The sequence below is a fragment of the Lagenorhynchus albirostris genome, chromosome 14 (assembly GCF_949774975.1).
Source record: "Lagenorhynchus albirostris chromosome 14, mLagAlb1.1, whole genome shotgun sequence".
Taxonomy (NCBI): Eukaryota; Metazoa; Chordata; class Mammalia; order Artiodactyla; family Delphinidae; genus Lagenorhynchus; species Lagenorhynchus albirostris.
In genome coordinates, this window is record NC_083108.1 from 70,925,702 (window position 1) to 70,951,891 (window position 26,190).

The 26,190-nt window shown below is 41.6% G+C and overlaps 1 protein-coding gene across 11 annotated transcripts in view; it reads left to right on the top strand.

Annotated features, from left to right (window-relative positions):
• MYO1H (myosin IH) overlaps positions 1 to 26,190 on the top strand; it is a 143,076-nt gene that overhangs the window by 79,414 nt on the left and 37,472 nt on the right. For all 11 annotated transcript variants that reach the window (XR_009534733.1, XR_009534738.1, XR_009534739.1 and 8 more), the window contains 5 exons: positions 17,066 to 17,227; positions 20,350 to 20,465; positions 21,806 to 22,004; positions 22,968 to 23,048; positions 25,382 to 25,561. Coding sequence is in view for 3 of the 11 variants with exons in the window: in XM_060121163.1 (XP_059977146.1) it covers positions 17,102 to 17,227; positions 20,350 to 20,465; positions 21,806 to 22,004; positions 22,968 to 23,048; positions 25,382 to 25,561 (702 nt within the window). In the remaining 8 variants the exon portion in view is untranslated. The remainder of the gene's footprint in view (positions 1 to 17,065; positions 17,228 to 20,349; positions 20,466 to 21,805; positions 22,005 to 22,967; positions 23,049 to 25,381; positions 25,562 to 26,190) is intronic.

Below are 26,190 nucleotides of genomic sequence, written 5' to 3' on the forward strand. Positions count from 1 at the left end.
AGGACAAGAATAGCTGTGTCTGATGCTTGGCGAAATTTTTCTGGAAGGTAATGTTCCAAACTCTTTGGTCATCTGCCTTCATGGGGTCGAGGGTAAATGTGTTCATTCCCTGGAAAAAGTCTCTTTGGTCCTCATGGATGTAGCCAAAGACATCCACAGTCTTGCTTTTTTCCATGGGATTAATCATATTGAAGTATTGTACTAAGAAAAAAAGACCAGATATGCATTTCTCATCTGCGAATTAAAGATGTCGACAGAAGTGGGTCTTGCTTGCAAGATGCTGCCTGAAATCCTCGTTGGTTTTTAAGTTTTAGATAAGAGACACAGCCACAGGAGTCTGTGTTAGAAACAGATACAAAAATCAATAGTTTTAACAGGTACAACAGAGTATTGATCTCCTTTCCGATAACGTGAACATAACTTCCATCCCCCAAGTCTTTCTCTGTTGGTTTATCCTGGTTACCTGCTGTCTTCACAAGTCTAACGAATTTTCCAGGTGAAACAAGGCTTCTCAGTGACTTAGCTTTCCCAGCTAAGATTTTATAGAGAATAAATGAAAAATAAAAATGTCCACTTCCTCACAGACACTGCTCTCCTACATTCTTTATCTTGAGAGGAAACATGACGATTAAGATGTGATTTTTTTTTTTTGGTTTTGTTTTTTAATTTATTTATTTTTGGCTGCATTGGGTCTTCATTGCTGCACACAGGCGTTCCCTAGTTGTGGTGAGCGGGGGCTACACTCTTCGTTGTGGTGCACGGACTTCTCATTGCAGTGGCTCCTCTTGTTGCAGAGCATGGGCTGTAGATGCGCAAGCTTCAGTAGTTGTGGCATACATGCTCAGTAGTTGTGGCTCACGGGCTCTAGGCGCAGGCTCAGTAGTTGTGGCGCACAGGCTTGGTTGCTCTGCGACATGTTGGATCTTCCTGGACCAGGGCTCGAACCCGTGTCCCCTGCATTGGCAGGCAGATTCTTTTTTTTTTTTTTTTTTTTTGCTGTACGCGGGCCTCTCACAGCTGTGGCCTCTCCCGTTGCGGAGCACAGGCTCCGGGCGTGCAGGCTCAGCGGCCATGGCTCACGGGCCCAGCCGCTCCGCGGCATGTGGGATCTTCCCGGACCGGGGCACGAACCCATGTCCCCTGCATCGGCAGGCGGACTCTCAACCACTGCGCCACCAGGGAAGCCCCAAGATGTGATGTTTTTTAAAAGACTTTTTATTGTGGGGTATAACCCACACACTGAAAAGAGTATAAATAAATGTGCAGTTTGATTAATTATTATAAAGCTCACACCCGTATAACCACCATCCTGGTTACCCCAGAAACCCCTCATGTGCATCTTTCATTCAACTCCTTTCATAGCCACTAAAGATAATCACTATTTGGATTTTCATGACTTTTTGAAAAATCAATTGCTGAGCATTTGCAAACAAAAATTACAGTTTTTAAAAAAATCAGACTAGTTTCACAGAGCGGAAGCATCTAGATGATTTTAACTGGTACAGAGATGGCATAGTTATGTGTTCATGTGTATTGGGGAAAAGAACTAGCAAACCGAATGCATCCCTGTTCAGATACTATTACTTAGAACAAAATGAAAGTAGGCCTTGTTGCTGACCTTGCATCAATACAAAGAAAAACAACAGAGTCAATAATAGAAAAAGGTCAGACTTGGACCCAGCAGAAGTCACAACTGAAACGTGCAGTGACTGGATTCATTAATGATTGTCTTTTGGGTAGAGCAGATTGCTTCCAGTTTTAAGTTTGGAAAGAGAAAGCAGATATCCAATAGCCTTTATTGTTCAGCCCCCAAAGGCTTTGTAATTCTGTCAGCAAAAATGAGAGCTTTTACTCACAAGCTACAAGTCACCAAATAACTGTTGAGGAACATCAAGGTGTGTCCTTGTTATTTCGTTGATGGAGGGCAGGGCGCCACTGATCGAGAGATTTATTGAGAAGGCATATCCCTGTATTGAACCTCATGGTTTAAAATTTGAGCTCTAGCTTGAGCCCAAAGATCATCCTTTTTCTACTGAAAGGAGATGGGGGCTTGTGCCCAAAAAACCCCCAAGTCCTTGAAGGGTTTCAGCAAAGCACTTTTAAAGGCAAGGTGAGGGAGGGCCATGGTTACTTGTTGCAAACTTCTTGGTGTGGGAATCCTTTGTTTTTGCAGCTGTCCACATAGGTCCGGTCACCATGTTCCTGTAAACCTCCAACAAGACAAATTTTATTCTCTGTTCTGCAACTTTTTATCTCTGTGTGAATGGATTCTTAAAGGTCAGAGCCCTGAGAATAGGCTACCCTGTATATTTCAGGCTATGGGCAAAATTCTTTTACAGACCATGCAGAGCCAGCATGACTAAGCACAGGAAAAGGAACAGATCTAATATGGAGTCAGATTTGTTCTTCCCTATTACATTATGTCTTATTTCACTGGTTACAAGCAATAGAAATAACTCTAATTGGCCAAAAAGGAATTCCTTTTTTCTTTTCTTTTGACCTTAGATGCAGGTGACAAAGATGGAGTGTCCCCAAGTTCCTATCACACATTGTGGTCTCTGTGAAGCCTCTCTCCCGATTTGTTTTCCTCCTCCTTCCTCCCCTCCATTCACCTTCCCAATTAGAGACTCCCTCCCCCTCAGGGCATTTGGAACACATCCTTAAATATGGCTATATCCACGTGCAACATGTAGCTTTGATTTGCATGTTGCTTAAAGGGTAAATTTGTTTCTTTGTCTGTCATAATGCATGTAATATCTTTCCACGATACTGTGACTTCCCTGGCGGTCCAGTGGTTAAGACTGCTCGCTTCCACTGCAGGGGGAATGGGTTCTATCCCTGGTGGGGGAAGCTCCACATGCCTGCAGTGCGGCCGGGGGAGGAAAAAAAAAAGATTCCCTGGGGTGCATCTCCCATGCTATTCAGTCCCTAATGGTAGACACTGAGGTGACCTCCAAACTGAGCTGTCAGTAATGACCATTTCCCTTCTTTATATTGCTGCAATCAAGGTCTAAGTCCCTGGAGAGAGAAATCTGGAAGTCTGAGCTGTGTCTTCCACCCTCTTCTTGGCTAAAGGAGGTGGGAGCATCTTACTGGACTGGACCACGTGACACCTTCCAGTGGGAGAGAGGACACACCTGTGGTAGGAGTGTAGTCAGAGGAGGAGGTACAGGGGCTGTGAGAGCAAAAACAGACATTTAGTACCACAATAGGGAAAAGAAATAACAATACTCTTGGACTCAGTGTCTGACCAGGCAGTGGGAAAAGCAGACAGACACAAGAAGTGGGAACAGTGTAGACAACCGAGTACCTATACCTGTCACCTCATGTAACTCTGTCTGGCCCACATCCCAGTCCAGTCTGGGACCATTAGCATATATTTGCATATATATTTTGCAGTCACAGTACACATATACATTTATACTCTGCTGCTCTCCTTTAAAAGGGAGAAAAAATTGGCTGCATAATCTCATAAACATTACTTTAATCTCTATACATACTCGCTCCAGTTGGTGTAATATACTTGAATCTTTACTGTTGTAAATTTGTTGTAGATTTTAGAGGACACCACAGAAACATAGAAACATCAGTTATTCGAAATATTTCCTTAGCAGAAATTCTCAGGCACAGCATTACTGGACCAAAGGTATAATAATTATTCTAATGGTTTTTTTTTTTTTTTTTACATATGACATTACCTTTCTAGAGAGAATCAAAACTTACTATGCTACTTGCAGCGTATTTGGTTTTAATCTCACCTCAACCTTGCAAGTATTGTGTATTATTCTATTGCTTACTTGATATTTTCTGATAAAAGCATGATGCTGTTGTTATTTTCATTTGTATGAATTTAAATATTACTGATGTTGAGCTCCAATAGGTAATCTTTGGCCCAGATGTCAGGTACTGCACAGGCAACGGTAGTAATGGCAGTAACGTAGCTCAATCCAGGGCATGTTCCTTATTCCAATTTTGTTGCAAAACTGAAAATGCTTCCCAGGCAAGTGGCAGTATGTAGGCAGAACCAAAGGAGATCCAGCTTCTATTTAAAGAATGGCTTTGGGATTTTTCTTCCATCTCATACTTTTCCCCTTTGGCACTTGGAGCATCATGGGGGAGGGGGGTAAGCTTGGAGTTGGGTGCAAGAGCTCTGGAGTCAAGCCTCCCTCACTTACCATCCGTGGGCCTTAGATAGTTCTTTCCTCTTTTGAAAAATCAAGATAGGTGCTATTATCTTTGTAATGGGGCTTTGTAAGGAATAAATGAGATGATGAGGTGGTTGACATAAGGCTAAGGACCCAGCACCAGCACGCAGGGTGCATTTGTGGCCCATCCTCCATCACAGAAGGAGGGTGAGATGCCTCTCTGAGACCCGCTACCACCCAGACCACGGAGATGTGCCTTCCCCGGAACTCCGTGTGCTTTTTCTTTTCAGTTCACTTCTTTTTGCCGAAACTTCTCAAACCTGTGTCCCATCAACTTTAGGCACTACAATCGAACCCAAAGCAAGGGGGTCCAGTGGTGAGCTTTTAGCCAAAGCTACAATCTATCCAAGATAGGGGGGTTTGGAGAAGTTTGGGGGTCCCCATCTGTACCCCTCAAGTCTAACCACATAGGGATCCTTGAAACAGCCCTAGAACTGGCTTTGAGGCCATTGTATCTGGTGGGTTTATTTTGTGGTTTAAGTAGGATGAGCAAATCTATTCAAGGTTCCAGAACAATGTCCTTGCCACAGAACCAGAAGCTCTAAATGCAGGACACATCTGTGGTTCTCACTCAGATGCAGATAAACCTGTTATATGAAAGGGATGAAGTACTATGTTGGAACATTGAAACAGACATAGAAAAACACTTGCATTTGCTACATAAGAGGCCAAATTGAGTAGAGAAAGAAGAAGTGAGTTGGGAGTGACAGGTGTGTGTTGAATTCCAGCTCAGCCCCTTACCGGCTGTAGGAACTTAGTCAATTCTCACTATCATTACTACATCCATTGTTATTTTATTATTTACTACTTCTGGGGGAGGGACTACTTTTTATTTGGTGCTACCTCATATCCTTACAACAAATCTATTAAAGAAATATTGTGGGCTTCCCTGGTGGCACAGTGGTTGAGAGTCCGCCTGCCAAGGCAGGGGACAGGGGTTCGAGCCCTGGTCTGGGAGGATCCCACATGCTGCAGGGCAACTAGGCCCATGAGCCACAACTGCTAAGCCTGCTCTCTAGAGCCCCCGAACCACAACTACTGGGGCCCGCACGCCTGGAGCCCGTGCTCCGCAGGGACAGGCCACTGCAATGAGAAGCCCGCACACCGTGAACTCGCTGCAACTGGGGAAAGCCCGTGTGCAGCAAGAAGACCCAATGAAGCGAAAAATAAATAAATTTATTTAAAAATATATATATATTGTGACCTCACGTTATATGGTAGCAACCTATTTGGGAGATGCTGTACCTTTATAGAGTTCCATTGTATTGCATGTGCCATAATTTAATTTACCTGTTTCCTTATTGATGAATGTTTGGATTTTATCTTTGTGAGATCATATATAATAGGATAAATATAAATTACTGCATCAAAGAATGAATAGCAAATTACATTTCATTGCCATACTCACAAAGAGTATGTTCTCAAACTTTACCTATCAAACTGATAAAAATGAGAAATGGTATTTCAATAGTATTTCGATATATTTTAAATAGCATTTCTCTTTGGAGAGAAGTTAGTATTTTGTCCTTGTGTTTAAAAGACAAATTTTCATGTTCTTTTCTGTGAATTATTGTTTATCTCCTTTGTCCACTTTTGGGGTGTATGCATGTGGAAGGGTGTTCGACTTTTTCTTATTGATCTATGGAAGCTCTTATATTAAGGAAATGAGTCATTTGTCTGAGCTGTGAGTTGCAAATATTCTTTTCCAAAATTGTTTTTATCTTTTGACTCTGCTTTTGATGTTTTTTCCTAGGCTGAAATTTTTCTGTGTAGTTGATCAGTCTTTTCTTCTGTGGCTTCTGAATTTTGTATCATAGTTAGAAAGGCATTCCTCCCTTCACCTGTATTTTCTTCTAATATTTTATTTTATAATTTTCTTTTTTAATGTTTCAATCTGTGATCCTCTGGAATTTGTTTTGGTTTCTATTGTTTTTGATAAATGTAGTTATCAAGAATGAAATGAAACTTTATCAAATACCATTTCAGAATCTATGAGATGCATAGTTTTTCCACTCTTGATCAGTTGATACGGTAGATCTATTATTAATAGATTTTCTAATATTGAATTCCTGAAATAAATCCCACTTGGTCACGTTTTGCTATTCCTTTATTGTTACACTGAATTCTGTTTACTAATCACTTATTGAGGAAGTTAGTATTGATATACCTAAATGAAGTTAGCTTAGTTTTTTTTTTTTTTTTTGCGCGGTATGCGGGCCTCTCACTGTTGTGGCCTCTCCCGTTGCAGAGCACAGGCTCCGGACATGCAGGCTCAGCGGCCACGGCTCATGGGCCTAGCCGCTTCGCGGCATGTGGGATCTTCCCGGACCGGGGCACGAACCCGTGTCCCCTGCATCGGCAGGCGGACTCTCAACCACTGCGCCACCAGGGAAGCCCTAGCTTAGTTTTTAAAAATATTTTTATTGCAAAATACCATACATGGAAAAGAATATGTATGTGTGTGACTTAAAGAATAATAACTATATGCTTCCACCCAGTGTAAGATACTAAGTACAGTCCTCGGTTTTCCTGGTAGTTGGATCACCCATGAATGTATCCTTAAGCAACATATTGCTTAATTTTGCTTGTTTGGGACCTTGACTAAAGCAGAATGAAACTACAGATATATGTGTATATTCTTATGTGACTTGCTTTCTTTGAACGATGCTGCTTTTTTTTGTATAAATCGAACCATGTTGATGGGCCTAATTGTGATTCATTCACGTTCACAGCTGTGCACAACATAATAGTTGAATTAAACCTCTTTGTTGAATCTCCTTATCCAGGATCTGGCATGTATTTCCATTTCTTGAAGTCTTGTCTCGTGTGCTTCTGGAGTGTGTTAAAAAGAGCATGGACTCTGGAATCAGACTGTTGAGGTTTGAATCTCTGTCAACTATACTATCTGTGTGGCAAGCTATTTAACCTCTCTGAGCCTCAGTTTTCACACCTGAAAAATGGCAGTAAAGTACCTATTACCTCATAGGGTTGTTGAAAGGTTTCAAATGAATTCATATATGAAAAGTACTTGAGGTAGTGCATGTGCTCTGTATAACTGTTTGGTATGGCTATAGCATTATGTGATAGTGATAGCCATGTATTTTATTATTGTTAGAACTTGAGGTTGTTCCCTGCTTGTTACAAATAATGCTGCTGAGTGCTTCTTGTGTTTGTCCCTCACTGCACATAAACAAGAGGAATGAAGTTGCTTGGTCATAGGGTGTGTGTCCTCAACTTTTACTAGGCTATGCTAAATTGTTTTCCAAAGTAGTTGTACCAATTTACACTCCTATCCACAGAGTTTGAGAATTTCTGTTGCTGGACATTTTTGCTATCCTGTCCCATCAGGTTTTTAAAGTTTTACCAATTTGTTAAGTATGCAATTGTATTCCATTGGGGTAAAAATTTGCCTATTTTGTATTTTTATTGGCCATTTCATTCTTCAACAAAATGCCTGTTTGTCATTGAGCCGGTTGGTTTTTCTTATTCATCTGTAAATTCTCTTTATGTGCTAGAAATAGTTTTTCTTTCACCCTGTACCTTTTCTTTTCACTTTTAAACTATCTTTTGATAAACAAAAGCTCTTGATTTTGATACAGTCAAGATTGCATGTCATTCCCTTTATGGTTGATATATTTTTGTATGAATTATGAAGAAATCCTACCCCATGGTCATGAAGATAACTTTTACATTCTCTTCTAAAGATTTATAGTTTTGCCTTTCACATATAGATCTTGATTTTTGTCACATCTTTGAGATATAATTCACATACCATTCAGGCAATTCACCCTCTAAAATGTACAACTCAAGTTTGTTATTATCAGTATATTCAGTTGTACAACCGTCACCAAAATCAATTTTAGAACGATTTCACCACCTTAAAAAGAAAATTTTTATACTATAGCAGTCACTTCTCATTTCCTCCCAAACCGGCTAACACTGGCAACCACTAATTAAGTTTCCATCTCTCTCTATTTGCCTGTTCTGGACATTTCATATAAATGGAATCATGTGATCTCTTGTGACTAGATTCTTTCACTTAGCATAGTGTTTTCAAAGTTTATCCATGTTATGTATCAGTACTTCATTCCTTTTTATTGCCAACTAACATTCCATTGTATGGACACACTACATTTTGTTTTTGCATTCATCAGTTGATGGACATTTGGCTTGTTTGCACTTTGGGGCCATTATGAATATTGCTGCTGTAAGCATGTCTATATGAGTTTTCGTGTGGACACATGTTTCCATTTCTCTTGGGTATATACCTGAGAGGAGAACTGCTGGGTCATACGGGAAGGCTATATTTAACATTTTGAGGAACTGCTAGGCTGTTTTCCAAAGTGGCTGCACCATTTTATATTCCATCAACAGTGTGTGAGGGTTCCAGTTTTTCCACTTCCTTGACAACACTTGCAGTTGTCTGACATTTTGACTGTAGCCATACTAGTGGCTATGAAGTGATGGCTTATTGTGATTTTGATTTGCATTTTCCTATTTCAACTCTTTTAATATACAGACTATCTTGCAGTGTCCTTCCACAAATGATGAAGAAACTAGATCGTTTGTTCTATAGAATTTCCCAGGCTGAATTTAGGTGATTGTGGCGGTAGCGGTTTTTTAAAAGTGTTTCTCATTCTTTGTTTTCCTTTGAATTGGAAATTAGATTCCAGACCTGTGCAGCCTAAACACTAGTCACTAGCCAACTTTGGCTATTTAAATCTAAATTAATTAAAATTAAATTAATATTTCAGTTCCTCGGTCTCATCATATTTCAGATGCTCAGAGGCCACTGTGGCTCATGGCTGCTGCATTGGACAGTGAAGCTGCAGAATATTTTCATCCTCTCAGAAAGTTCTATGCTTTTGAAGCGTTGGCCTGATCAGGTTCAGTGAGGCTTAATCAAGATTAAGCTGTGCATGATTTGAATCCATTGAAATCTGAGATTTGCTTTATGACCCAGGTGGTGGTCAATTTTTGTCAGTGCTCTATGTGCTAAATGTATACTGTGCGATTGTTGGGTGTAGTGTTATACTTGTGTTAGCTAATTGTGCTGTTTAGATTTTCTCTGTCCTACCGATGTTTTGGCCATTGTTTTCTGTCAGGTGCTGACAGAGGTTAGTTAAGGTCTTCCACTGTTAGACTGTCTGAATAAACTATAGTGCAGTTGACCCCTGAACAACATGGGGGTTAGGGGTGCCGACCCTCTGTGTAGTCGAAAATCCACTTATAACTTATAGTTGATCCTCCGCAGATTCAACCAACCACAGGTCCCGTAGTACTGCTGAAAAGCAGTTTACTCTTGAAAAAAATCTGCATTTAAGTGGACCCACAAAGTTCAAACCCATGTTTGTTCAAGGGTCAACTGTATAGTATGAACATACAGTGGAGTACTTTGCATCTAAAAAGGAATGAGGAATGTCATTGTAAACAACTCTGAAGGGATCTCCCGGATAGATTTCCCAATGAAAAGACAGGTGGAAACATAGCATGTAGAGTTTCCAAGCATATGCCTAAGAAAGGGGGGAAACAAATCTACGTGTGTATTTGCTTCCATTTAAGAAAAGAAACAATTTTAGCATTTTAAAGCTTTTGAAATGGTTGTTTACAGTGGGAAGAAGGGAATAGGGTGGAAGGGACAGGCATGGGAGCTAGCTCTTTGAATATGCCTTATTTTGTCTTTGGCACCATTAAATACATTTTACATAATGATAAAACAAAATTTTAAAATTAGTCTCCCCAAATAAGGAATAAAACAACAGGAATGGGCTTCCCTGGTGGCGCAGTGGTTGAGAGTCCGCCTGCCGATGCAGGGGACACGGGTTCGTGCCCTGGTCTGGGAAGATCCCACATGCCGCAGAGCGGCTGGGCCCCTGAGCCATGGCCGCTGAGCCTGCGCGTCCGGAGCCTGTGCTCTGCAACGGGAGAGGCCACAACAGTGAGAGGCCCACGTACCGCAAAAAAAAAAAACAAGAATGAACCTAAATATGTATCTGGTTGCTGGTATAGATGGCCACATGGAAATCAACTATTTCAAGGGAGCTTAAAAACACAGTAATGTGCCTATACAAACCCAGTGAAGTACATTCTGAATAATTTAAAAAATTTCAAACTGTCTTCAATAATCATGTTGATGATGGTGTTCATATTGCTATTTTGAGACGGTTGTGTGTATTGTGGAATAAAGCCAATGAGTAATTGACCGTGTCACTGAACTGGAATTTTAGATAGGAGAAAGAGGAAGAGATATAAGTAAAATAAGTTTAAGCACAAGCCCCTTAGTTGTGTATATGAATTGGTAGAATCAGAATAAACTCATGATGTATATTATTTTAAGAATACTTCCTTGCTCTCTAGTGAAAAGCCTTAGAAACAATGATCAACCCAGTGGCAATGAGCGCCCCTAGTGTCTGATTATGGTATCTACCACCTCCCCACTGAAAGAAACCAGAGCTCCTTGGGTAGATTCAAGGTCTGAGCTGAGAATATATAAAATAAACCTAAAAACAGCTTGGCAATTTGATATGCATGGGAAGCTATCAAAGACTATTAAGGCCATGTCAAAAGGACTCAAGAGCCCACTTAAAAGGTTCCCACTGGCCAAAAATCAGATAATTTTAGCATCAGTAAGGATAAATAATTATCACGGAATGAAATATATCAAATACATTTAAACCTACTAGCTCATAATATTAAAAACTCATTGTCCCCTTTGAAGGATGCTACAGAACTAACTTACTCTGAAAATGGGAAATCAAGCATTTATCCTGCCTTTTTTTTTTTCTTTTTTCAAACTGTACCTCAGGGTAACCAAGTAATTGATAAGGTTTCTCTTTATAGAAAGATCCCAGCTAATAAATGAAGAAGCGGTAGAAGTGGAACATTACCATTTTTTTGCAGTCTTCTAAGAAAATGTGGGTTTAGGCAATGTGTATAAGAGCACTGACATCTCAAAATGACAGCGAGCCCTCATGTGCCTTCCACTGGAAGTACACTTCACTACCTATAAAGTCTTTTTGCCAGGGTAAAACTCAAGCCTGTATTTGATAAGTCCTCTAGGTCACACTACCAGTTTTTAGGAAATGCATGGCAAAGAAAAACATGTTAAATGACCCCATCAGTATGCAATCAACAAAAGTCCAGAAGGTGGGAAATTCTACAGGACAAATTGTCCAATTTCTTCAACAAATACACTGCAAGAAAAAAGGAGAGGGAGCCCTAGAACAAGAGAGACTTGAAAGACCCATTGACGAAATTCAATGTGTAGACCTTGTTTGGATCCTAATTTGAGCAAACCAACTATACCAATATCCTATAAGATAGAGAAATTTGAACACTGATTGTGTATGATAATTAACATTAAGGAATTATTGTGAAGGTCTTTATATATGATAATAGTGTTGTGTACATATAATTTAAGAGCTTTTTACCTTTTAGAGATAGCTACTGAAATATTTATAGATAGTGATATGGTATCTGTGACTTACCTTGAAGGAATCCCTCCAGTGTTGGGAGGAGTGGTGAGGCATAGCTGAAGTAAGAGGGGCCGTCGGTTGGTATTTGTTGAGGCTGAGTAATGGGTACATTGGGTTTGGTATGCGTTTGATAATTTTCTGTGTGAACATTTTTTCATAATAAAACTTTAACTGTATATATTTACAGGAAAAAAGCTCTTTAAGGAAACATTTGAGGTAAAAAATAGTACTGGTGCTATACTGATATGACTATAAATGTAAAGGAAGTCATCAAATAATGAAGATTGGGGAACATGATACAGGGGACATGCAGGGGTTTGCAAACTCTCCTTTGCCCTCAGGGCTCCTCAGACTCTCTTCCAAGGAGACTTTCCCTTCCACCTTAATCCGAAAGGCTCTGCTTTTTAATTTTGTATATTGAGGTTTCTTATGACTTACCTTGAACAAAGTGTTCTGAAGTATAAAATAAAATTCAAAAGCTACAACTCTAGGGCTTATTTTCTCCCTTAAAAAAATGCCTCCTTCTCATTTTCCAAGCTTAAGGATAGTAGCCAAACCTGTTGGCTGAGTTTAACATGCAAGAGCTGTGGTTCATATTCAAACTGCTATTCTACCAATGGAAAAGCCTTTTAGCATCTGTATTAGTCAGGTTAAGCAGCCTTAGGCTACAGTAACAAACAGCCCCCCAACTCTCAGAAGTTTACCATAACAGACGTTTATTTCTTGTGTTCACAAATTCTACTAGGGTCTGGATGATTCTTTAGAACTTCTCCATGTGATGACTCGGGAATCTAGGCTACTTCGGTTTTGTGGCTCATGCATTCAATGAGAGAAGTTCTCAATCATTGCAGCACTGAAGGAGTCCTATAACCCACTAAAGGGTCTGGCACAAATGTCACTTCTAGTCACAACCTGTTGTCTAGAAGTAGTTATGTGACACCACCTAACTGCAAGGGGAAATGTGGGGCAGCCCATGGAACATCTGGCAGGCATTTCTGTTGCTGCCAAAGCTTCTCACCATCTTTATTCACATTGTGCCCACCTCCCCCACTGCTCTCCATCCCCCGGACACACTGGGTCGAGCAGTAGATTGTGCAGAAGGTGATATGATCAGATCACCATTGACAACATGATGCTTCCAAAACAGTGGTCCCGTTGGGAGCATCTCATTGAATCCCTTGCCTTCAGATGAGTGAAACACCTAAACCATCCAAGACAAAGGGTGGCCTGCTCTATTTTGCAGTGTCTGCTGCAGAGCTTGCAAACTAGTGTCCCATGAGGCTAAATACATGCTATAGGACTTTACATAAAATTCTACGTTTTAAACTTTTCTTAAGGAATTGAAAGGTTTGGCAACACAAGCCGTATATCCGTCAACCAGCCAAAACCGAGCAGTGGCTGCACACAGATGGCCATTCACTCCCTAGTCTTAAGTGAGTCCCGGCCACCTGCAGCTTGACTGAATCCCAGTACCTGCTCTTTAGGTAGCAGAGTTTGTGATCACTGCTGTGTGTGTTTGCGCGGTGGTACCTACTACAGTTTTATCACCCCAAAGATGGAGTTCTTTCATAGGTATAGTAAAGACCTCTCACTCTTTAATTTCCCTCTTATCTGGTCATTTATGGTGTTAATGTTCTCTTCTTGATAAAGTCTCTTAATCGTCTTCTTTTTGGTCAAAGCTGAAATCCTTCCATTTCTTTATTACTGTTCCCCTTTCTGCTCCCATATTTATCCTTCTGACCATTCTTGTCAATATCATTAGGCTCCTCTAGCTTGTTCACACCCTTCTAAAGGTATTTTGAAACAAACTAGATAAAAGAAATCCAGATATTAGCATTGAAATACTGCGACAAACAAAACTCCAGGCTGACATGGATAGACTGTGCTTTGGCCCTTGCAAGTTAAAATTATTGTCACATTCCTTAATCTAAGAGGCTTTGTCAAATCTCTTTGGGCTGGAAGGTCGCATAAGGCGCTGGGGCTGACTGCAGGACTCACTCCTGTAAGCATGCTGCGGCTCCCATCTCTAGGACTGGAATAAGAAAGAAGCTGTGTTAGAATCTCTGCACCCTCCACCCACAGAGGTCCAGCTGCAGTAATATTTGTGGGTACAGCTCCAGAGATTACTTCAGACTCCAGCCCACTCCTAATTTAATATGGGGCTTGTTGACTACTTACCAGCGGATTTCTTTTTTGCTTTATTATGGTCTTGTTTCTAATAATCGAATTATTAATACTAATGAGAACAGAAGCCAGTACTCACAGAGCTGATATTGTATCTGGCACTGTCCCAAGAGCTTTCCATGGTTCTGTTCAAACCAATAACCCTATGAAGTAGGTACAATTATATTCCATTTTACAGACGTGAAACAGACTGGGGCTTGGAGAGATTAAGAGACTTTCCCAAGGATTTGAAACTGGAAAGACTCATGTTCCAAAGTCCTTGTGCTTCATCACTATGCTATACTGCCTCCCTTATAAAAAATATTTGAAACGGGAATATTTGTAATCACTAATATAGTTTGATCTAAATGCATCGTCTTCATTCTTAGAGAGCAGGTGATTGCGCCTTCTAGCTCCATTTAGCTAGTGAAGGGAGACACCTGGTGGTGATCTTGTTTTTTAAAACTTTTCATTATGGAAAATTGCAAGCAAGTACAAAGTAAACAGAAGAGTATAATCCCTCCTGTACCCATCACCTGGCTTCAACAATTATGAACATTCTGCCATCCGGTTATCATTTTTACCTCTACCTATTCCCCGTCCTCTCCCCACTTGATTATTTTTTATGGTTCTTTTTAAAACAAACTGTACATGTATCATAACGTACAACATTGTAACCATTTATCTTGATAAATAGATACACCCATGTAACTCAGAGTCCTCTCAAGTTAGAGTATATTTCCATCACTCCAAAAATGTCCTTGGCCAGTCAGTCCCCCCATAACCAGGCAGCAATTGTTGTGATTTTCACTGTCGATTAGTTTTGCTTGTCCTAGAATTTCATATAAATGGAATCATACAGCATGCAGTCTTTTGTGTCTGAGTACTTTCACTCAGCATAATGTCTGTGTCATTGTGCATACCTGTCATTTCTATTTTATTGCTGTACTCATTCTATTGTATAGATGTTCCACAACCATTCTCCAGTTGATAGGAATTTGGATTGTTTCCAGTTTCGGACCATCATGAATAAACTCGATGCAAACCTTCATGTTCCAGTCTTTTTGTGGACATACGTCTACATTGCTCTTGTGTAAATACTTAGGAATGGAATTGCTGGATGAAAGGGTAGAGGTTTGGTTAACTTCATTAGAAACTGCCAGACTTTTCCCCAGTGATTCCATCGCTTTACCTTCCTGCCAGCAATGTATGAGAGTTCTGTCTGCTCCACAATCTTGGGAATGTTCGATATCGTCAGTCTTTTTCATTTGAACTCTTCTGGTGGCATCTCATTGCGGTTCTGATGTGCATTTCTCTGATTACTAATGACGTTGAGCACTTTCCTATGTGCTTATTGACCATCTGTCTATCTTCCTTTGTGAAGCATCCATTCAAGTCTTTTGCCCAATTTCTGTGTTTTTTGCTTTTTTTTAAACTGAGCTGTTGGAGTCTTTTATTCTAGATACAAATCCTTTGCAGGTATCTAGTTCATGAACATCTTTTCGCCAGTCTATGGCTTGCTGATTCATTTCTTAACAGTATCTTCTGATGAGAAGGTTTATATTTGATGAAGTTCTAATTTCTTTTTTTTTGTCTCTTACAGTTATTTCTTCCTGTGTCCTAAGAAAATTTTGCCTTTCTCTGGATGCAAAGATATTCCCCTCTATTTTCTCCTAGTAGCTTTACAGATCTTGCATTTATATCTAGATCTAAAATCCATCTCAAATTAATATATATTAACTCTATATACTTATGTATACATATATAAATGTATATACTGTACAATATATTTTATTGTATAATATACATATGTATGTAGTCTGATGTAGGGGTTGAAATTCAGTTTTTCCTTATAGATATCTGGTTGTTTGTACACCATTGGTTGAAAAGATTTTCCTCTTCCGCACCAAGTTGTTTTGGTACCTTTGACAAAAATCAGTTGGCACACAGTCTTGATTATCTAAAGAAGTGTGAGTCCTCTAGCTTTGTTTTTCTTTTCCAAGATGGTTGCGGCTATTCTAGGACCTTTGCACAGCCATATGTGCCAGGTGTCCATTTATTGTCTCTCAGATCCAAATTCACCCTTCTGTACCTGCTCTGGGATAATGAAGTGGACTCCTTACGCATTTCTCCTTGAAGAGGGCATGATGTCAGTCTTTGTCACTAGAAGGTGCTGGAAGGGCATTGCAATAGCAGAAGGTTTCTCCTCACGGCTCCTTTTGTGATGTTTTGCTTTTCCTTGCCTTTCAGCTGCTGTCAGCTGCACAGTGGGATGTGGTGGGCAGACATACACGGACTGGGTACCCAGAGCACGGAGTCCCTAGTGACTTTGCAGCCCTGGCCTGGTCACCACCTTGCCACAGTCCTCCCAGTACAGACATCACACACTCCAGCCCTCCTACCCACAGCAGCTCCCCACTCCCTCTGCACACCCCCAGCCTCAGCTTACCTGAGCCCTGGAGAGCTGTTTCCCACGGCCCTCCCAACCCAAACAGGGCAGCACCAGGTCTCCCACCCAGCGGTGATCTGGCTCCCTTTGCTCGTCTGTTCCTGGGAGGGTTGTTCTGCTGCCTGGTCTGGACTTAGTAACCTAGCAAGATTCTCCACCATCCAGTGGGCTGCCACCAACCTTCTCCGGGGAGGTCTGAAGCCCAGCCTTTGGGAGGAGACCCTCCAAGTTTGTCCTTTGTTGATGTTGAAATACTCCTCTGCAACAAGATAGTCTCCTTCTGACCAACGTTCTCATCACTCATCTGGGAATTACATAGGAAGTCTAGGCAACTAACATTCAATGAGTACATCATGGTCAGGAAAGCAGGCTATAGGGCCAGGCTATCTGGGTGCATATCCTGGCTCTGCCTTTTGGCAGGTCTTGGACATGTTTTATAACCTCTCTGTCCTCAGTTTTCTGGCCTGTAGAATGGGCATGATAAGAGCATAGGGTCAGAATGAGGATCAAGAGAGTTAATACATGTCAAGCATTTAGTGTAGTGACTAACAGTAAATGCTCAGTTCCTGGCAGCAGCCGCTGTTACTACAGTTATTGCTTTTACTATCATTACTTGTATCCCTAACTGGATCATAAATGCTTAATGAAGAGAGCATAATTTAATCTCTGCTCTCAGCTATCCCCAGGGTTTGGGATCTTGCTATTTCCATTTTAGACGTGCAATAAAAATGACAGAATAAGTGAGTTGCTGAGGAATGTTCTGTTTCCTGTAGAAAGAAGAAGTGCGGCGGAAGCACATTCGTCTGCACATGGAAAGCGCGCTGACTGCCCGGGACAAGGTCGGGGTGCAGGATTTTGTGCTGTTGGATGCCTACACCAGTGAATCTGCTTTTCTGGACAACCTTCGCAAGCGTTTCAGCGAGAACCTCATCTATGTAATGTAACCCATTTCTCAGCTGTTTTTCCTAGAGTGGTGGCTCCCTTCTGGTCTTGTCTCGATGATCGTGAACAGTATCACTCTAATTAGGTTAGGCATTAAAGGGGGGTGTCGAGGGACCACTGTCAGGTACGCTTTGATTCTTTGAATTAAGACTTTTATGTCTGCTGGTGGCAGAGACCCAACTTAAATTGGCCTAAGCTGCAAGAGGGAATCTATCAACCTAAGTAGCTTCAGGGTCCAGAAATAGATCTAGGGTCTAGGGTGATGTCTTGAGGACCCTTTCCCATCCCTCTGCTTTCTTTTGCGTCAGTTTCCTTCTGGAGCAGCCTCTCTGCATGGTGGTGAGGTGACTGCCAGCGGAACCAGGCTGATACGTTATCCTCTTAAAGCTGCTACTGAGAAGGGAGCAAGTCTTCTGGGAGACGGAGGATGGTCGGCTCTGATTGGCCCATGTTGGGTCATGTGTCTGTCTCTGAACCAACCCGCATAGGTAGAGGAATATTCTGACTGGTCAGGCTATTCCCAGGCCCACTTCTAGAGGTGAGGGATGAGGTCAGTGGTCCCCTGACCTCATGATATGGACTGAGAGCTGGAGAAGTTCTCTCAGAGGAATCTGTTGGAAGAAGGGGGACTTGATGGCAGGCAGGCAAAAATAAGAGATGTCCACCATATCCCAGGAATCTTCAAGGGTCAAGACTGCAGTATTTTACCAGAACTCTGTTCAAGTTGGTCTCCTTGCTTCTAATGGTCAATTTTTATTAAGATCTCCATTTATCACTCCACCTTGGTTTGATTGGTTGCTGTTCAGGTAAATTCCTTTAAGGGTGCACTCAACAGTGTTTCTGTGTGTGTGTGTGTATGTGTGTGTGTTATTGTTTAATTTTATTAGCTTTTGCTAAAGAGTAAATGAGATGATCAGAAGCAGTTTAAAAATATTAAAAAAAATTTTTTCTTATAGTTATTTTGTTTGTAATAGTGCCCGTGACAGTCTACATGTGGAAACCAAGGTTACCAAAAGAAACAAAGTGTTTCTCAGAGTGTACATTTTTAATTGTGGAAATAGATTTCATCTATAAGTTTATGTATAAGCAGAAGAGAAATAGTATGGTTTGGGGAAGTATAAGTGGGATGATAGGATCATCATGGATAAACGAAATGTTTCCAGTCTGAACAGGTAAATTTCAGAAACTGTGTTCTATCCTGGAAGATTTCTACTGATGGAAGCGATGCAGAGTTTTAGTCAAAATACTCATCTGTGATCCGGTTCTCTGACTTTGTCCTAGAGATTGGAAACAATAGTTGGAATGATTTTAGCATAATTTAATGTAGGCTTGAGTACCTCCAGTCTTTGAGACTCTGAAATGAAAAGCAACAACAAACTCAGAATCTGAAAATACCAGATATATTTTTTTATACCATTTTAATTAATTTATTTATTTTTGCGGTACACGGGCCTCTCACTGTTGTGGCCTCTCCCGTTGTGGAGCACAGGCTCCGCACACGCAGGCTCAGCGGCCATGGCTCACGGGCCCAGCCGCTGCGCGGCATGTGGGATCTTCCCGAACCGGGGCACGAACCTGTGTCCCCTGTATCAGCAGGCGGACTCTCAACCACTGCGCCACCAGGGAAGCCCTATACCATTTTTAAAGGTTACTTTCCGTTTACAGTTCTTACAAAATATTGGCTCTATTCCCCGTGTTGTACAATACACCCTTGAACCTATCTTACACCCAATAGTTTGTACATCCCACCCCCAAACCTATATCTTGCTCCTCCCAACCTCTCCCCTCTGGTAACCACTAGTTTATTCTCTATATCTGAGTACCAGATGTATTTTTTTTTTAATACTGGGATTTTTAAAAATAAATTTATTTATTTTACTTATTTATTTTTGGCTGCATTGGGTCTTCGTTGCTGCACGCAGGCTTTCTCTAGTTGCAGCGAGCAGGGGCTACTCTTCATTGCGGTGCGGGGCTTCACCGCAACTACTGAAGCCCACGCACCTAGAGCCCGTGCTCCAGATGTATTTTTTTGTTTGTTTGTTTATATTTTGCGGTACGCGGGCCTCTCGCTGTTGTGGCCTCTCCTGTTGCGGAGCACAGGCTCCGGACGCGCAGGCTCAGCAGCCATGGCTCACGGGCCCAGCCGCTCCGCGGCATGTGGGATCTTCCCAGACCGGGCACGAACCCGTGTCCCAAACCTTTGTCCCCTGCATCGGCAGGCGGATGCTCAACCACTGTGCCACCAGGGAAGCCCTCCAGATGTATTTTTAAAGGAGCCTAAATATTTATTTTTATATATAAGAGCTTAGAACTTTTATTCATAATCATATTCCAAGAAGCTTTCTTTAGTGGCTATACTACAAATATAAGTACTTCAAACACTTGAATATTAGTTGAATCCAACAATGAGATCTAGAGAAATAAATGCAAGTAGTGGGAGTGTTTGCCCAGTTTTAGATGGCAGGTATATATGCTTGCCCTGCTTTCACTCAGTCACCAGAAGGACCTTTGTGAAACATGAATCCGTCAGATCATGGTGCACACCCTCAAAGTCATCTCTTTTACGTGATAGTTCAGGCCAGTGTTTCATTTCAGTAGCGGGGAGTGGGCTCTCTGACATCCATTGCATGTGGAATGAACCCCCCAGTTCCTGACACCCTCCCCAACATCCTCTCTACCATTTTCTAGTCTCGCCTCCCTCACTGGCCTCCAATGCAGAGCCACACATGTCCCCTCAGCCTGAGATGCCTTCCTGCCTACATTTTTCATGACAGGCTCATCATCCTTCATGTCTCAGCTCAGATGTCATCTCCTTAGAGAAGCCTCCCAAAGCCCACTAGCTGGGTGGCCTTCCTTAGTCATTCACTCACTCGTTACTCTATGTATGCCTTTCTTAGCACACTCATTGAAGCAGTCTTGGGCCCTCAGCTCTTTGTCTGCCCGCCTATGCCATGTAGGCTCCATGACAGCAGAGACCCCCCTCCCCACCTGTCTTATTTATCGTGTTATAGTCCCAGCACTGAAGGAACACAAGGGGATTATAGCACGTGATGGTCTTTTACTGTAGCCATTTGCACCCAAAATTCCTCACTAGTGCTTTGGTCTATTCCTCTAGACATATATTGGGACCCTCCTTGTGTCTGTGAACCCATACCAGGAGCTTGGAATCTACACTGTGAGCCAGATGGAACTTTATCAAGGGGTCAATTTCTTTGAACTGCCACCGCATGTGTAAGTAGCACCCATGAGGTCAGCAATAGGAGTATTTGTCTCGCTTTCTACCTCTTTTTCCCCTCTGTCCCTTCACCCCACACATCCACCTACCACCCATCCATCCATTCATCTACCCACCCACATACCCACCCATCCACCTATTCACCCACCCATCCATCCATCTCCCCATCCATCCATCTCCCCATCCATCCATCTACCCATCCATCCATCTACCCACCCATCCATCTACCCACCCATCCATCTACCCATCCGTTATCCATCCACCCAACCATGTACATCCGTGATGCACGCTCATTAGGTTGTGTATCTCACTTAAACTGCTGCCTTTCAACAGAGTGGAAAACAACAGCAGATCAAATCTAAGCTTAAATATGATGAGAAGTAGAATCTTTGTATGACTCCTGAGAAATCTAAATGTGGCCAGGGAGGTGTCTTCTCTTGGAAATGGATTGCTATAGTGCCTTCTTCTGGTACCTGAATGTCATGGCAGCTGAGAAGAATGCCCATTGGTAGGGACTTAGCAGGGCTTCAGATCCATAAGAAAAGCAATTTCCTGCCTGGTCTCTATGTGACTTGGGCTTTGCTGAATTTCCCAGTTCTCCTCCTTGGTCGACTTCTGGGCTAATTATCTACGTTCTCCCTTCATTTTTCTTGGTGATTCACCTATTCCACTCCCAAGGCATCTATGAACCTTTCTGCCTCAGCGCCACCAGTGATTTCTGAAATACCCAGCTTTCAAATTCAGCCACATACTAAGGTTATACCCTTGGGAGACCTTCCTGCTTTGGTTTCTGATATTGTAGATAAAGCCCTTATACTAGTTTTACCTCTTGTCCTAAAGTTATCACAGAGCTTTTCAAATCTTTTTGGCTTCCTGTCTCTATACTCTTAGTACTTTAGGTTTTGAAGGGAAGGAAACACGAGATGTTATATCTATTGAGTTACTCAATATTTAGACAAAATGTTATTTCCACCTACAGTTAATAGAGCATCTCTTGGGGATGTAACTTAGTATGTAGTTTATTCTTATAAGAAATGTTGATAGATTTTTAAAAAACTGGTAAATTTTGAAAAATCTTTTTATTCCTGCCCCAATTCTTCACTGTAACTCTTCTATTGTTAGAGTTTTGATATCTAGTACACTCTGTGAGGGATCAGTCAATGGGTCATGGTGAAGGTTTGCTCTCTGCCTGAACTGAGTGCCTTGTACCACAATCTGGACATGGCTTCTGGGAGGCAGGGTACTTTGTCCTTCTGCTCTGGTGGGCATCAGAGTCAAGGGAAGGAGTGTTATAGTCACTTCCATTCCTTGCGTTTCTGTCTCACTACTTCCCCAGCTACGCCATAGCTGACAACGCTTACCGCATGATGTGCTCTGAGCTAAATAACCACTTCATCCTCATTTCTGGAGAGAGCGGGGCAGGGAAAACGGAGGCCTCCAAGAAGATTCTCCAGTATTTTGCAGTGACCTGCCCAATGACTGAGTCACTACAAATAGCCCGTGACAGACTGCTACTCTCCAATCCGGTGCTGGAGGTGAGCGATCTTTGAGGACCTAGAGAGGGCAGTGCCAGGGAGGTCACTAAGTAAGAAGAATCTTCTGTTCGGGGAGGTCGGTCAAAATGGGCAGGTCTGGAAGTTAAGAAGAGGGCAGTGGATCACGTGGGTAGTATTGTGGTTGAAGGGCGTGACCTTGAAGTCCAGCAGGCCTGGAGACTAACGCTGGGGCAGTCATGCACCAGCAAGCTTCTGCAGTCACTCCCCATCTGGAGAATGGGTCTACTCGTAGTACCTGCCTCTTAAAGAGGTTTTGAGGATTAAACAAGATGAATGCATAAAAACCACACAGCAGAATTGGTAAGCACTAAAATAATACTCTTATTATTCATTAATATTTTTATTGTTTAATTAAAATCTTTTTGATTATTATTTCTACTATTGCAATTCACTGACTTGCTGGATGATTTTGAACACGTTATTTTCTCCTGTGTTTTGGTTGCTCTTTGCGTAAAAGGTGTTTATGGTTGAAGGGATTTTCCCAGTAGACCTTTGGGCTGAACAGTTTACATCTTTGATATAGGAAGGTGTCTGGTGATGGGGGCCAATAACTGTGCCCTTCTAGAACAGCAAGGGCCTAGGGTCCTATCTGCCTCTCCTTAGGCCAGTTCTAATCTATTCCTAGATTGGACTCTAGGGAGAAGGTATTTTTCCCTTCTTTTCTGTGGGTCCAGCCCCAATATTTGGCATCAAATCCTCTGTAAATAGTGATTCCTTCTTAGAAGACAAAGTATGGCTTTCATTCCTGGTTCCCCCTCCCCTCCTCCAGTGAGCATGTCAGTTAGGGTCAGGGATTCGACGAGCATGGCGAATGACTTAAACGGCACTGAATGACACTTAATGTCATTGAGTGACACGTTAAGTGACACTGAATGACACTGAATGACTTAAATGGCAGTGAATGACAATTTGGTTCAGTCTCCCCTCCCTTTGTATTCCAAGGCTTTTGGAAATGCCAAAACACTCCGGAATGACAACTCCAGCAGATTTGGAAAATACATGGACATACAGTTTGACTTTAAGGTACACTGAAGTTGCTACTACTACTTCATGGGGACCCCTGAACTTGCCAGCAGTGGAAACCCATCTCAAGGCACCTTAAGGGAGGAAGGGCATCTATTGGCTCAAAAAATTGAAAAATCCAGGATTAGTGCTAGTTCTAGGAAATGCAAATAAAGACCACGATGACATATTTTACTATGTGGGCAAAAATTAAAAAGTCTGATAATACCAAGTGTTGGTAAAGATGTGGATCATTAGGAACTCTCACACATTGCTGGCGGGGAGTACATTGTTTTCCATTTGGAAAACAGTGTATCATCTTGTGATGTTGAAATCACATAATCTAAGATGGAGCCATTCCCCGCCTGGAGATATTCCTACAGATGTGCAAACATGCCCACAACAGCACTGCTCACGATGGTAAAGGGACTGGAAAAGAACCAACACATCTCGAGAGAGCTGAATGCCCATCAACAGGAGAACGGCCAAATTGCGGGATGCTCACACAATGAGAGGTTTTATGGCAGTGAGAGCATGTGAACGCCAGCTACGCACAACGTAGACGGGTCGTGAGAACGTACTGGGTGTCAGTGTGATGCCATTTCTTATAAAACTTGAAAACATTCCAAAGTAAACAATATATTGCTTATGTGTACATAATTATATGACATGGGTTGGCAAACTTATTTGGAGAGGGCCAGATAGTAAATATTTTAGGCTTTATGGACCATACAGCCTCTGTCTCAACTACTCAACTCTGCTCTTGTAGCGTGAAAGTAGCCAGAGACAACACAATGAATGAATGTGGTTGTGTTGTACACAGAGTTTAAATGAGGCTAATGCAAGTAGGAGGGGTAGACAAAGTTCTCAAGGACATATAATTCCAAGTGACAAAATGACACTTAGGCTAGAGAACAGTAACTGGCTGAGTGTTCAGTGTAGCGATGAGGACAGACTGACTCAGGGTTTTCCAGAGGCTGGAACATGGGTTTCTGGTGGTGTGTGCATAGACTTTGAAAAAAATTTAATAACGATATATATTTTTTCACTTTTTATTGAAATTCAACACATAGTAAAAAGGACACAAGTCATGTATACAGCTTGATAAATTTTTACATATGAATCTACCTGTGTAACCACCACTCAGATCAAGATATAAAAATTTCTAGCACCTAGAAGGTTCTCCTACCTGTCTCTGACAATACCCCCCCTTCCCAAAGGTGATCGCTGTTCTGACCTCTATAATCACAGATTAATTTTGCTGCTTCTTGAACTTCAGAAAAATGGAATTATACAATTGTTCTCTTTTGTGTTTGGCCTCTTTCAATCAACACGTCTGTGAGATTCAACCATGTTGCTGCATGGAATTGTTCATTTTTTGATTGCTCGACTTTTATCACCATTTATCTGTTCTCCTGTGTTGGACATTTGGGCTGTATCCAATTTGGGGCTATCGCAAATAGTGCTGTGAACATTCTTGTACCTCTTTTAGTAGATATAAGCACACTCCTTTATGTTGGGTATATATCCAGAGGTGGCATTGCTGAGTTCTTACCAGCAATGTTATAATTGAGAGTTTCGGTTTTTCCACACTTTTGCCAACATTTGGTATTGTCAGTCCTTTTAGTTTTAGGCATTCTGGTGGGGTATAGTGGTTTCTCACTGTAGTTTAAATTTGTATCTCCCTGATTTTTAATGAAATTTTGCCCGTTGGTCATTTAAAAACCCTCTTGTATGTTAAAGTCTTTTGCTCATTTTTAATTGGGCTATCTTTTTTTTTCCCCCCTTATTGATTTGCAAGTGTTCTATATATGTCCTGGAACACAAACCCTTTATTGGATAGCTTATTTAAAGCAATAATTAAGACAGTGTGATGTTGGCACAAGAATATATAAAGAGGCTGATGGACCAGAAGAGAGTTGAGAAAGACCCCTCCCCCTGCCCCACTCACGTATATGGTCACCAGACTTACGACCAAAGCACCACTGTGATTCAGTATACGTAGAATTGTCTTTCCGATAAATGGTGCTGGTCAACTGGAAATCCATATGGAGGATAAAGAGATCTTTGGCCTCAACTTCACCCCATATACAAAAATTGAATAATGATAGATCATAGTCCTAAACGTGAATGGTAAAACAGTTGCTTCTAGATGAAAACACAGAAAATATCTTCATGACCGTGGGCGTAGGCAAAACTCTTTTTGAAACGGAACCCAGAAAACACTAATCCTAGAAGATCGTTAGATCAGACTTGATTCAAATTCAGAATTTCAGTTCATCAGAAGACACCAGTAAGAGAGTGGTTTGATTATTGGAGGTTTTTTTCCCCGAATTTTTTGTTCTCTTTTGAAGGGCATTCCTGTAGGCGGCCATATCATCAGTTACTTGATAGAAAAGTCTCGAGTCGTCTATCAAAATCAGGGTGAGCGGAATTTCCACATCTTCTACCAGCTGCTAGAGGGTGGAGAAGAAGAGCTCCTTGCTTACCTGGGACTTGAGCGAGATCCCCAGCTGTATAAATACCTCTCACAGGTTGGAAAGACCAGCACCTGGTTCTGGTGGCCCTTTGGAGGGCGGGATCAGGGGTGTTTGGGGGACTTCTGTGGGGTGTTCAGTAACTTTCTCATTACCATGGTGGAGGTATTCTACTGATTGGTTTCTTGACCCCTCCTTTTACTCCTGGCAGGTATATCATCTTGGTAAAGTAACCAATATCTCGGTGAGTGGTTCTCAGCCCTGACTGAAGTTAGAATCACCCAAGGAGCTTTTGAAACACACAAATGCCTGGGCTCTACTTTCCAGAGATTCATATTTAATTGGTCTAGAGCAGGACCTGGACATCAGGGTGGTGTTATTTTTTTTTTCTTATAATTTTTTTTATTATAAACATTTTCAGTTTTCAGAAAAGTTGGATCAAGATCGTTACATGCCTCACTCACATTAAAAAATTATTACCACTTTGCTATATCTGTTCTGTCATCTAACTGCTGCTGAACCGTTTTAAAGCAATTTGCGATTTTATAGCACTTCCATCCCAAATAATTCAGCAAGTAGCTTCTAAAAAGAAGAGTATTTTCTTACACCGTGCTGCCATATTGAACCTTAAACATTAACAATAATTTCCTTATATCATCTAGTCCGTAGTCAAATTTTCCATTGTC